General features: G+C 36.0%; 1 protein-coding gene across 4 annotated transcripts in view; it reads right to left on the bottom strand.

The window, feature by feature from the left end:
• LOC110102830 (protein FORGETTER 1) overlaps positions 1-12,183 on the bottom strand; it is a 72,617-nt gene that overhangs the window by 21,774 nt on the left and 38,660 nt on the right. For all 4 annotated transcript variants that reach the window (XR_003701647.1, XR_003701646.1, XM_020831313.2 and 1 more), the window contains 2 exons: positions 11,989-12,124; positions 11,796-11,902 (listed from right to left, as the gene is read on the bottom strand). Coding sequence is in view for 2 of the 4 variants with exons in the window: in XM_020831313.2 (XP_020686972.1) it covers positions 11,796-11,902; positions 11,989-12,124 (243 nt within the window). In the remaining 2 variants the exon portion in view is untranslated. The remainder of the gene's footprint in view (positions 1-11,795; positions 11,903-11,988; positions 12,125-12,183) is intronic.

The following is a 12,183-nucleotide window of genomic DNA, read 5'->3' as shown; positions in this document are numbered from 1 at the left end:
ACCAAAAATACTTCAGGTTTCCTCTCCAAAAATACACTCACCAATCTTTTTTAAACAGCACAAAACATCTACTTTTAATAGACCTAAAAGAAAGGAATACAAAATGCAGCACTAAAACTTAATTAAAAGCTAATTAAAATAGGAAGATAAAAGGCCAAAAGGCACCTAAAACTGTAGTAGGAATCTTCCCAAAAATCTTGTTCAAAAACAGCCCAAAAACTGTTCAATTTCTGTCCAAAAAATCTGTTCATATTCCCATATAAAAGCTTAAATTTCCTGCACAGGAATTCCAAACAGCAAAGCAGAAAAAGTCACGGTTTCAGCATGGAGGAAACCAAAACAGCACCACAGGAATTAAGGCCATGGTTTCCAGCACAGCAAACCCAAACGTCACAGCAAATCCAAGGAGGAAAGGCCAACGGTTTCAGCACAGGCAACAGGGAATTAATGCCCACGGTTTCAGCAAACAAACCCAAACGGCACACCGCAAATCCAAGGAGGGAATTTCGGTTCCAACAGCACAAGCACAAGAAAACTAACAGCCACCATTAAAGCACCATGAAGCCACGGTTCCAACAGCCTAAAGAGGAAAAATAATGCAGCAGCTCAAGAGGCAAAGGAAGAGGAAGGACAGAGTTCCACTCACCTAATATCTTGAACACTCATAATGATTTAGAGCTAAACATCAGCTATAATGAGCACTCCTCCACTAGATATTATAGAGCTGGCACCACTAGAGTTTCAACTACATAACTACAAACCGAAAACAGCCAATGCTTGTGTTGACCCCCCCTTCCCTTAGCATACATCAACTCCCCTACTTGAAGAACTCATCTCCCGATGAGTTGGCTTTTGTTTCCTTCCGAGGAGGCGAAGCCTGAGCATCGGCTCTTGATGAAATATATTGTTGTTGATTTTCCTTGAGGCGTTGCGTACAAGTCATCCAGTTCTTCGAGTTTTTCGCCAAATTTTTTTAGAATCTCTTCTTGTTCTTTTTCAAATTGCTGTTGTAGATACCTTTTGTATTTTTTGAATTTCTGATCACATAAGAACATGTTTGTATTGCAGTTGTAAGAGACGATCTTGAAGTGGATTCCGTTGAGTCACTTCAGTAGAATCCACACTGTCAACAGGAGTGGGACATTAGGATCTGTTTGCTCGCATTCTTCCAGAAATGATGCCATATTTTTTGGATTTTCCATTTTTTGACTCAAAAATACAAGACCAATTACTCATCTAAGAAAATCTAGACTCAAATTTGTTTGATTGAAAAAAAGACTTGACTTTGAAACTCACAAGACTAAATGGTGACAACTAAAACAAAACCTAGGACTTGTGGACAAAGCAAACCTAGAGACTACTAGAACTCACAAGATCAATTTGGGAGTCTTGTATTTTTGAGTCAAAAAATGGAAAATCCAAAAAATATGGCATCATTTCTGGAAGAATGCGAGCAACATGATCTATATCCCACTCCCGTTGGACAGGTGGATTCCTACTGAAGGTGACTCAACGGATCCACTTCAGGATCGTCTCTACAAACTGCAAATTACAACATGTTCTTATGTGATCAGAAATTCAAAAATACAAAAGGTATCTGTCACACAGCATTTGAAAAGACACAAGAAGAAGATTCTAAAAAAAAATTTGGCGAAAAACTCGAAGAACTGGATATTCTGTACTGCACCGCTCAAGGAAATCAACAGCAGATTATTTCATCAAGAGCGGATGCTCAGGCTCGCCTCCTCGGAAAAACAAAAGCACAACTCATCGGGAGATGAGTTCTTCAAGTAGGGAGTTTGATGTATGGCAGGGGGGATGTCAACAACAAGCATGGCTATTTTCGGTTTTGAGCTTATGTAGTTGAAACTCTAGTGTGCCAGCTCATTAATTATCTAGTGAGGAGTAGCTCATTATGAGCTGATGTTTAGCTCTAAATTCATTATGAGGTGTAAGATATTAGGTGAGTTGGAAACTTGTCTCTTCCTCTTCCTTTGCCTCTTGAGCTGTTGCATTATTTTTCCCTCTTTAGGCTGTTGGACCCGTGGCCTTCATGGTGCTTAAATGGTGGCTGTTAGTTTCTTGTGCTTGGCTGTTGAAACCGAAAATTCCCTCCTTGGATTTGCTGTGCCGTTGGGGTTTGCTGTGGCTGAAACCGTGGGGCATTAATTCCATGTTGCTGTGCTGAAACCGTGGCCTTTTCTCCTGGATTTGCTGTGACGTTTGGGGTTTGCTGTGCTGGAAACCGTGCCTTAATTCCTGTGGTGTGTTTGGTTTCTCCATGCTGAAACGTGACTTTTTCTGCTTTGCTGTTTGAATTCCTGTGCAGGAAATTTAAGGCTTTTATATGGGAATATGAACAGATTTTTGGACAGAAATTGAACAGTTTTTGGGCTTTTTTGGACAGATTTTTGGGAAGATTCCTACTACAGTTTTAGGTGCCTTTTGGCCTTTTATCTTCCTATTTTAATTAGCTTTTAATTAAGTTTTAGTGGCTATTTTATTCCTTTCTTAGGTCTATAAATAGTAGATTGTTTGGTGGCTGTTAAAAAGAGTTGATGTGAGTTATTTTTGGAGAGAAAACCTGAGAGGTTTTTGGTTTTGGAAATCCTGCGGGCTCTTTCCAATCTTCTTCCCCTCCTCCTATGAAAATCCTGCGGGCTCTTTCCAACCTTCGTCTCGTCTCCTAATCTCTTTCTTCTATCCGCAAGTGCCACCTCACCTGTATCCTTCTTCTCTTGGAAAGCAACTTTAGGTGTCATTTGTAAGCGTCGTTTGTAAGAGTTTTTGTTTGTAAGTCTTTTTATAATATGAAAATGGTGTTTAGTTTATTGTCTAATTAGTCTAGTTTTTATAAGTTATTTGAATTTTTATTATCTTAGTAAGGTAATGTTTTTGTGATCAAAAATTTGGGTCCCTCTCCCAAATTTTTGATTGCATCAGGGTTTTTACACAAAATGCTATTTTTTGTAATTTTCATTTAGATTAATCCGAAATTTATTGTATTTTCCTTAATGTATGGGAGGTTTCCTTAAGCCATGTGTTATGTAATGGACAAAAAGAGGATTCCCAAAAAGTTAAGGTTTTGATGAAATCACAATTTTGAGAAATTAGGAATAAGATAATTTTGAATTGGGAAATGGTTCAATTAGGAAGTTTGAGAAAAATGTATGGGTAGGTTCTTTATTCTCATAGTCAAGGGATTTTAGAATTTTATGTTAAGGCATGTGACATTTACGCATTTTGTTATGTTTCTTTTAGATATTGAATGTGTAAAGGGAAGAATTCGTAGGGCAATCGGCAAGTCACACCACCAGTAGGTAGGTAAAATATAGTTCTTTTAAATTTGAAAAATCCTTCCCTTTCCGAAAGATATCATGGCCTTATACTCTCATGTGATTAGTTTATCATTAAATGCAATTTGTACCTTCATAATGTGGCTTAACATGTTCTTACATGAATACTTTAGAATACATAATGCAAATGCATCTCTCTCATGTATGATTGTAGAAAGTACAAAACTTATGTCTCTTTTTATATGTATTGCATATGTCTCCTTTTATATGTAATGCATATGTAATCATGTCTCCTTATGAAATTATGCAATCATGTGGCAACATATGGGACATTAGACTATACACATGAATGGCACGTTAAAGTCCCTTTTATTGATAAACATTGAATGTTTCTGTGTATATTTGATGAGAAGTATCAATGGTAAAAGGAGCTCTTTGAAGCCAATGGTAAAGAGTTCTTCAGAGCCAAATTGTAAAAGAATTGCCAATTGAAAATGTACCTAATCAGTATAAGCAAATGACTCTTCAGTACCGTGTGATTAAGATTATGTTACTATGATGTCATGCATTATGTTATAGGTATAAGAGGTATTCAAATGAATTATGATGCTTAATGAAAAAAGGTTGCAAGTTTATGTTAAAAAGAAAGAGAACATATAGATTGACTTAGAGCCATTTTATTTTAACTGGCTATATCCATGACATGTTGATTGTATTTTTACTTAGGAAGTATATATATGTTGTACTCTTTCACTTGCCTCTAAATTAAATTTAATATCATTTTTTACTGGGTTGTGACTCATCCAACTTATGGAATCTTTTCCGGGAGAATCTGTTAAGCGATATGAGGATAACCCACCTTTTTACTTACCGTTGTAGGGAGACGACAGGTGACAAGTTTCATTTTTTTTTATTTTTTTTGACAGTGATAGATGGATTCAGGATGGCATTAATAGGTAGATTTTTGAATATCCATTTATGTATTAAACCTTTATGTTTTTGTTGATATTATGAATGAACATAGGAAAAGTAAAAAAAAAAAATTACTTGAAAATATTTAGTGTGCTCTTTCTATATGTTTGGAGATGTTTTAATTTATGTTATGTAATGTTTTTAAATTTTACGGTCTGACTCTCCAGCCTCGCCTATGCGAGTTTACCGGGCCGAGTCGTGACATTGATCCCTCAACACAAGAACTACAGCACTCAAAAACAAAAATATGTAAAAAGATAAAATAAACCATACTATAGACTAAAATAAGTTTCCTCTTCCTCCTAAATCAGGCCTCCTTTCTAAGTGTTTCCTCCTCAATTTAAAATTCAATTAGGAAAGGATTTCCTAATTGATTTTTCTCCTAATTATATGCATTAATTCCTAATTGATTTCCTCCTAATATTATGCATTAATTCCCTGTTAGGCCCCACCCCTCAACTACCTCCCTCTCCTTGTTCGTCGGCCCCACCTGAGCCAACGGTCCAGCAGATCCTGGGCCTGCTCCAAGCGGACCTCTGCTTCTGCCATATCATAACTATTAGATATTAGAGACATATTTATTTTGCCTAAGATATTGTTTCCGTATTATGCACCATAAGAGACACCCCAAGTATTAAATTTAAAAAGAAACTACGCCACAAACATAATAAATAGGTTACAAGAATATACATTCATACTTAGTACTATGCTAGAGTATTATTATTAAAAAACGTTGTTGTAGCATTAAGTAGGGTAGGTTGTTTCTTCCTATTTACATGTCAAGTTGTAAAAACACGTAGCTGCCATAAGTATATAAACAAACAACACAAGTGCCCTTCAATCTAAAAAAGCAAATTTTCATCCGAGGAACATATAAACATTTTTAAGAAATGCAAGCAGGAAAACAAGCAAACCTATACTACAGGTGCTGATGCTTGATTTGACCTATGTGTCCTCCAAATTGTTGAATGGCACGTCAGCACTCCAAGGAAGCTCAAGCGTTAAATGAAATCTTCTCCTCTGACAACAACAACCTAACATTAGAATGCAAGCGATCTTCAATCAAATTGAAGATGGGAAAAGAGAACAAGTCAAAGATATACAACCTGATTTAATGCCCTTTTATTCTGCCTGCAGAAGAAACACCAGCAGAGCCAGCTTCAGATATGATAGCAACTAACTTGTCACCATCCATAAATAATTTCTTTTCATGATATTTACCATTTCCTAAGGGCTACTTCTTTTCTGCAATGGAAATGTAGTATTTGGCCTACGAGAAAACAAAGCTGAAATGTTAAACACACCTCATCACCTTACGTGTTCGTGCCTGGTAAACAACACCTTTTCCGCAGACACTCGCACAAGCATACCCTTTCTACCAGTCATCTCCGCAACATTTTCAGGGCTCCAAGCTAGAAATATAGAACACAGCTGATTTAAAAAGTGTTGAATAGACATCAAAATTCATAATAGGTCAAGCGATAGATTAATATGATATGATGACATTGGAATTCTGTGAGGTGGAAAATAAAACATGAAACTAGTTGAAAATGTTTGCAAACTTGGCTGCACATAACAAAAAGATAATACAACTAATTTACATGCGATGATTCAGAAAGGATGGACACCATATAAACAATAGCTTGAAGTTTGGATAGATAAGAAAACTCAAACTTGAAACTAGCTCAAAAACACACTGGAATTTTTTTATCAAATAAGGTCAACTTGAACCTATATACAGTAAAATTTTTTTGGAGCCAAGCATGCATTCTTCAACTCATCTTAAAGTGGATTGCACCAATCTCTCCGATGTCAACTTGGAGATATTAGTGGCATGGGTATAGATGGCGGTTACAAAAGATGGAGAGGATTCTAATCATGGCTCTGATACAATGTTGAAGAAATAAATCATAAAAGATATTACACACTAAGAAAGATAATATGTGCTCTGTAATGGCGGAGAAGAAAACAATATAGAAAAATATAACAAGAATAACATCCTTAAAAATAAGAAAATATTAGAATAATATATAGTACATATTCCTAATAAGAAAATTTTATAATAATTCTATAGTACATATTCCTAATAGAAATAATTTAAATAATGTTGTCATTTATATATGATAACAGGAGTAATGGTCCTCACAGTAGAAGGGTATGTAAATGGTAGTATTAAATTTGGTCGTCATGGCACCACACTGAAATCACCAGCAGACTTAGCCACTAGTCTTGTCATCAAAACCATTAGAAATAGAAAATTGCAGCAGATAGACTAGAAATGGAATCTAGAAATTAGAGGCTTAGAGCTTCAATTGCTGTTCCATTTGAGATGGAAACAAAAAGAATCTAATTAAGGAATTTCTTTCATATCATATGAATTGCCGCAACGAAGATGGAATCTCAATTTGAACCTTCCGCTTTCAAGATGGATTTTTCCTCTTTAGAGCAATGTACAAGAAATAAGTGAGTTGACTATGGTTTTCCTTAAACTTTGCAAGAACGAGCGTTTTATAAACATTTACTGATCAATTATGTCATTCAAGACGGATTATTTTGGAAAGATCTTAAGGACTTTATTATTCAATAATCTTCAACTTCCCGGTTCATTTCAGCTTCTTACTGATCAGGTTATTAAAAATCTTAGTAAATGTCATGACAATCAACCAAAAATTTGTAGTTTTAAGACTACAATATTACTACTTCAGCACACACCCTCTTTAATAGTTCTGTCGAATATAGCATCCTAGCCTAAGATTACTGCATCAGTTTTTTCCTTACAGAGTAGCAACTGACCATTTCATCAGGAATCAAATCCATCAAGGAGGCCTGAAAAGAGCAGGAATGAACTTGTTGTCACAACAGAACAAAGAAAGCCAACAGCTTTTTTTCCTTTTATCATGCAAACACTTAGTCCATATTTTCAAAATAGAAAAGGGGAGAACTTGGGATTGGTGAAGTGGAGGTAAGGTGAATTGATGGAGAAGTGGAGAATAATCTTAGAGAAAGATAAATCTGAAATTAAATTTTAGATTTTTGAATTAGAGAGGGAGGAAAAATTAATAAGAATTCAAATCCCCAAAATTAGAGCTAGAGGCTGGCGGTTATGGGAGGGGATTAAGGGAGCATTAATTGGGATATGAATGGGATTGGAGAGAGAAATTATGAGAGAGAGAGGGGTCGGCCATGTAGAGAGGGGAGAGAGGGGTTTTGTGTTTAATATGTGGGCCCCAAGGAAGTTAATGTAATTTTAATCAAAACTGAATTTAATCTCAGATTTGATTCAAATAATAAGAAACTTCCAAATGGGACTTAACTTTCTTAGGAAGGAGTTTTGAAATTCAAAATAAATTGATTGCCAACATGGATTCTTTCCTAAATCACATAGAGATAATTTAGGAAAGTATTTATGACAGAATTTTTTGAATTTCAATATTTAAATTTGGGGGACTATGGAGGATGGGCCGGTGGGTGGAACAAATAGAGGAGGAGAGGGGAGGGCCGGCCGGTGGCTGGACTGGTGGTCGGCAGTTTGGGCAGCTAAGAAGGCCGGTAGGCAGGAGATGGGGGGCTTAGTTTTGTGAGGAGGGGAAGCGGGCGAGGTGTAGGAGACCGGCGGGTAGGTGGCTAGGAGATGAGGCGGGAAGAGAGGGGAAAGAAGAAAAAGAAAAGAAGATCGGAGCCGCGAACCTTGGAATCCTCCGAAGGTTGACGAGTACTGCTTTCACCCACTAAGGGTCTCTCCTAGCATGAACTCATTTAAAGATTAAACAATAGAAAATATAATTTATTCACTAATCATCATCTGATACAATAGAGGAGGCCACAATATATAGGTCCAAAAAAACAAAAATACAATGGCGCAAATGCTGTGGGACTACAACTCAAGACAACTCAAAAGAAATGGTAAAATCGTAAATAGCAATTAATACATAAATATCAAAATAAAACTAAGCATCAAAATAAAGGTTGTGGATCGTAGCCATCGATCTGCGCCTCCTGGGCTGATATACTTGTCGAAAACGACTGTGGATGTCCTCATCACCCTGTAAATGCCAAAGAAGTTCATGGAAACAACAAAGGCCACAAGCATATAATTTTTGATTTTTTGCATGAAGAACAACCAGCGCTGCTGATGTATGCAAGGGGGGGGTCAACACAAGCATTGGCTATTTTCGGTTTGAGCTTATGTAGTTGAAACTCTAGTGGTGCCAGCTCATTAATATCTAGTGGAGGAGTAGCTCATTATGAGCTGATGTTTAGCTCTAAATTCATTATGAGGTGTAAGATATTAGGTGAGTGGAACTTGTCTCTTCCTCTTCCTTTGCCTCTTGAGCTGCTGCATTATTTTTCCCTCTTTAGGCTGTTGGAACCGTGGCCTTCATGGTGCTTTAATGGTGGCTGTTAGTTTCTTGTGCTTGGCTGTTGGAACCGAAATTCCCTCCTTGGATTTGCTGTGCCGTTTGGGGTTTGCTGTGCTGAAACCGTGGGGCATTAATTCCCTGTTGCTGTGCTGAAACCGTGGCCTTTTCTCCTTGGATTTGCTGTGACGTTTGGGGTTTGCTGTGCTGGAAACCGTGGCCTTAATTCCTGTGGTGCTGTTTGGTTTCTCCATGCTGAAACCGTGACTTTTTCTGCTTTGCTGTTTGGAATTCCTGTGCAGGAAATTTAAGGCTTTTATATGGGAATATGAACAGATTTTTGGGACAGAAATTGAACAGTTTTTGGGCTGTTTTTGGACAGATTTTTGGGAAGATTCCTACTACAGTTTTAGGTGCCTTTTGGCCTTTTATCTTCCTATTTTAATTAGCTTTTAATTAAGTTTTAGTGGCTATTTGTATTCCTTTCTTAGGTCTATAAATAGTAGATGTTTTGTGGCTGTTAAAAAGAGTTGATGTGAGTTATTTTTGGAGAGAAAACCTGAGAGGTTTTTGGTTTTGGAAATCCTACGGGCTCTTTCCAATCTTCTTCCCCTCCTCCTATGGAAATCCTGCGGGCTCTTTCCAACCTTCGTCTCGTCTCCTAATCTCTTTCTTCTATCCGCAAGTGCCACCTCACCTGTATCCTTCTCTTGGAAAGCAACTTTAGGTGTCATTTGTAAGCGTCGTTTGTAAGAGTTTTTGTTTGTAAGTCCTTTTATAATATGAAAATGGTGTTTTAGTTTATTTGTCTAATTAGTCTAGTTTTTATAAGTTATTTGAATTTTTATTATCTTAGTAAGGTAATGTTTTTGTGATCAAAAATTTGGGTCCCTCTCCCAAATTTTTGATTGCATCAGGGTTTTTACACAAAATGCTATTTTTTGTAATTTTCATTTAGATTAATCCGAAAATTTATTGTATTTTCCTTAAGTGTATGGGAGGTTTCCTTAAGCATGTGTTATGTAATGGACAAAAAAGAGGATTCCCAAAAAGTTAAGGTTTTGATGAAATCACAAATTTTGAGAAATTAGGAATAAGATTAATTTTGAATTGGGAAATGGTTCAATTAGGAAGTTTGAGAAAAATGTATGGGTAGGTTCTTTATTCTCATAGTCAAGGGATTTGAGAATTTTATGTTAAGGCATGTGACATTTACGCATTTTGTTATGTTTCTTTTAGATATTGAATGTGTAAAGGGAAGAATTCGATAAGGCAATCGGCAAGTCACACACCTCAGTAGGGTAGGTAAAATATAGTTCTTTTAAATTTGAAAAATCCTTCCCTTTCCGAAAGATATCATGGCCTTATACTCTCATGTGATTAGTTTATCATTTAAATGCAATTTGTACCTTCATATGTGGCTTAACATGTTCTTACATGAATACTTTAGAATACATAATGCAAATGCATCTCTCTCATGTAATGATTGTAGAAAGTACAAAACTTATGTCTCTTTTTATATGTATTGCATATGTCTCCTTTTATATGTAATGCATATGTAATCATGTCTCCTTATGAAATTATGCAATCATGTGGCAACATATGGGAACATTAGACTATACACATGAATGGCACGTTAAAGTCCCTTTTATTGATAAACATTGAATGTTTGCATGTGTATATTTGATGAGAAGTATCAATGGTAAAGGAGCTCTTTTGAGCCAATGGTAAAGAGGTTCTTCAGAGCCAAATTGTAAAAGAATTGCCAATTGAAAAATGTACCTAATCAGTATAAGACAAATGATACTTCAGTACCGTGTGATTAAGATTATGTTACTATGATGTCATGCATTATGTTATAGGTATAAGAGGTATCAAATGAATTATGAATGCTTAATGAAAAAAGGTTGCAAGTTTATGTAAAGAAAGAGAACATATAGATTGACTTAGAGCCATTTTTATTTTAACTGCTATATCATGACATGTTGATTGTATTTTTACTTAGAAGTATATATATGTTGTACTTCTTCACTTGACTCTAAATTTAATTTAATATCATTTTATTTACTGGGTTGTGACTCATCCAACTTATGGAATCTTTTCCGGGAGAATCTGTTAAGCGATAATGACGGATAACCCACCTTTTACTTACCGTTGTAGGGAGACGACAGGTGACAAGTTTCATTTTTTTTATTTTTTTGACAGTGATAGATGGATTCAGGATGGCATGTAATAGGTAGATTTTTGAATATCCATTTATGTATTAAACCTTTATGTTTATGTTGATATTATGAATGACATAGGAAAAGTAAAAAAAAAAATTACTTGAAATATTTTAGTGGCTCTTTCTATATGTTTGGAGATGTTTTAATTATGTTATGTAAATGTTTTAAATTTTACCGTCTGACTCTTATTCCAGCCTCGCCTATGCGAGTTTACCGGGCCGAGTCGTGACATATGATCCCTCACACAAAGAACTACAGCACTCAAAACAAAAATATGTAAAAGAATAAAATAAACCATACTATAGACTAAAATAAGTTTCCTCCTTCCCTCCTAAATCAGCCTCCTTTCTAAAGTGTTTCCCTCCTCAATTTAAAATTCAATTAGGAAAGGATTTCCTAATTGATTTTTCTCCTAATATAATGCATTAATTCCTAATTGATTTCCTCCTAATATTATGCATTAATTCCCTGTTAGGCCCCACCCCCTCAACTACCTCCCTCTCCTTGTTCGTCGGCCCCACCTGAGCCAACCGGTCCAGCAGATCCTGGGCCTGCTCCAAGCGGACCTCTGCTTCTGCCATATCATAACTATTAGATATTAGAGACATTATTTATTGCCTAAAGATATTGTTCCGTATTATGACCATTAGACACCCAAGTATTTAAATTTAAAAAAGAAACTACGCCACAAACATGATAAATAAGGTTACAAGAATATACATTCATACTTAGTACTATGCTAGAGTATTATGTATTAAAAAAACGTTGTTGTAGCATTAAGTAGGGTAGTTGTTTCTTCCTATTTACATGTCAAGTTGTAAAAACACGTAGCTGCCATAAGTATATAAACAAACAAACAAGTGCTCCTTCAATCTAAAAAAGCAAAATTCATCCAGAGGAACATATAAACAGTTTAAGAAATGCAAGCAGGAAAACAAGCAAACCTATACTCAGGTGCTGATGCTTGATTTGACCTATGTGTCCTCCCAAATTGTTGAATGGCACGGTCAGCACTCCAAGGAAGCTCAAGCGTTAAATGAACTCTTCTCCTCTGACAACAACAACCTAACATTAGAATGCAAGCGATCTTCAATCAAATTGAAGATGGGAAAAGAGAACAAGTCAAAGATATACAACCTGATTTAATGCCCTTTTATCTGCCTGCAGAGAAACACCAGCAGAGCCAGCTTCAGATATGATAGCAACTAACTTGTCACCATCCATAAATAATTTCTTTTCATGCATATTTACCATTTCTAAGGCTACTTCTTTCCTGCAATGGAAAATGTAGTATTTGGCCTACGAGAAAACAAAGCTGAAATGTTAAAACAC

The sequence above is a fragment of the Dendrobium catenatum genome, unplaced genomic scaffold (assembly GCF_001605985.2).
Source record: "Dendrobium catenatum unplaced genomic scaffold, ASM160598v2 fragScaff_scaffold_920, whole genome shotgun sequence".
NCBI classification, from domain to species: domain Eukaryota; kingdom Viridiplantae; phylum Streptophyta; class Magnoliopsida; order Asparagales; family Orchidaceae; genus Dendrobium; species Dendrobium catenatum.
This window is presented reverse-complemented; position numbering and strand designations above follow the sequence as displayed.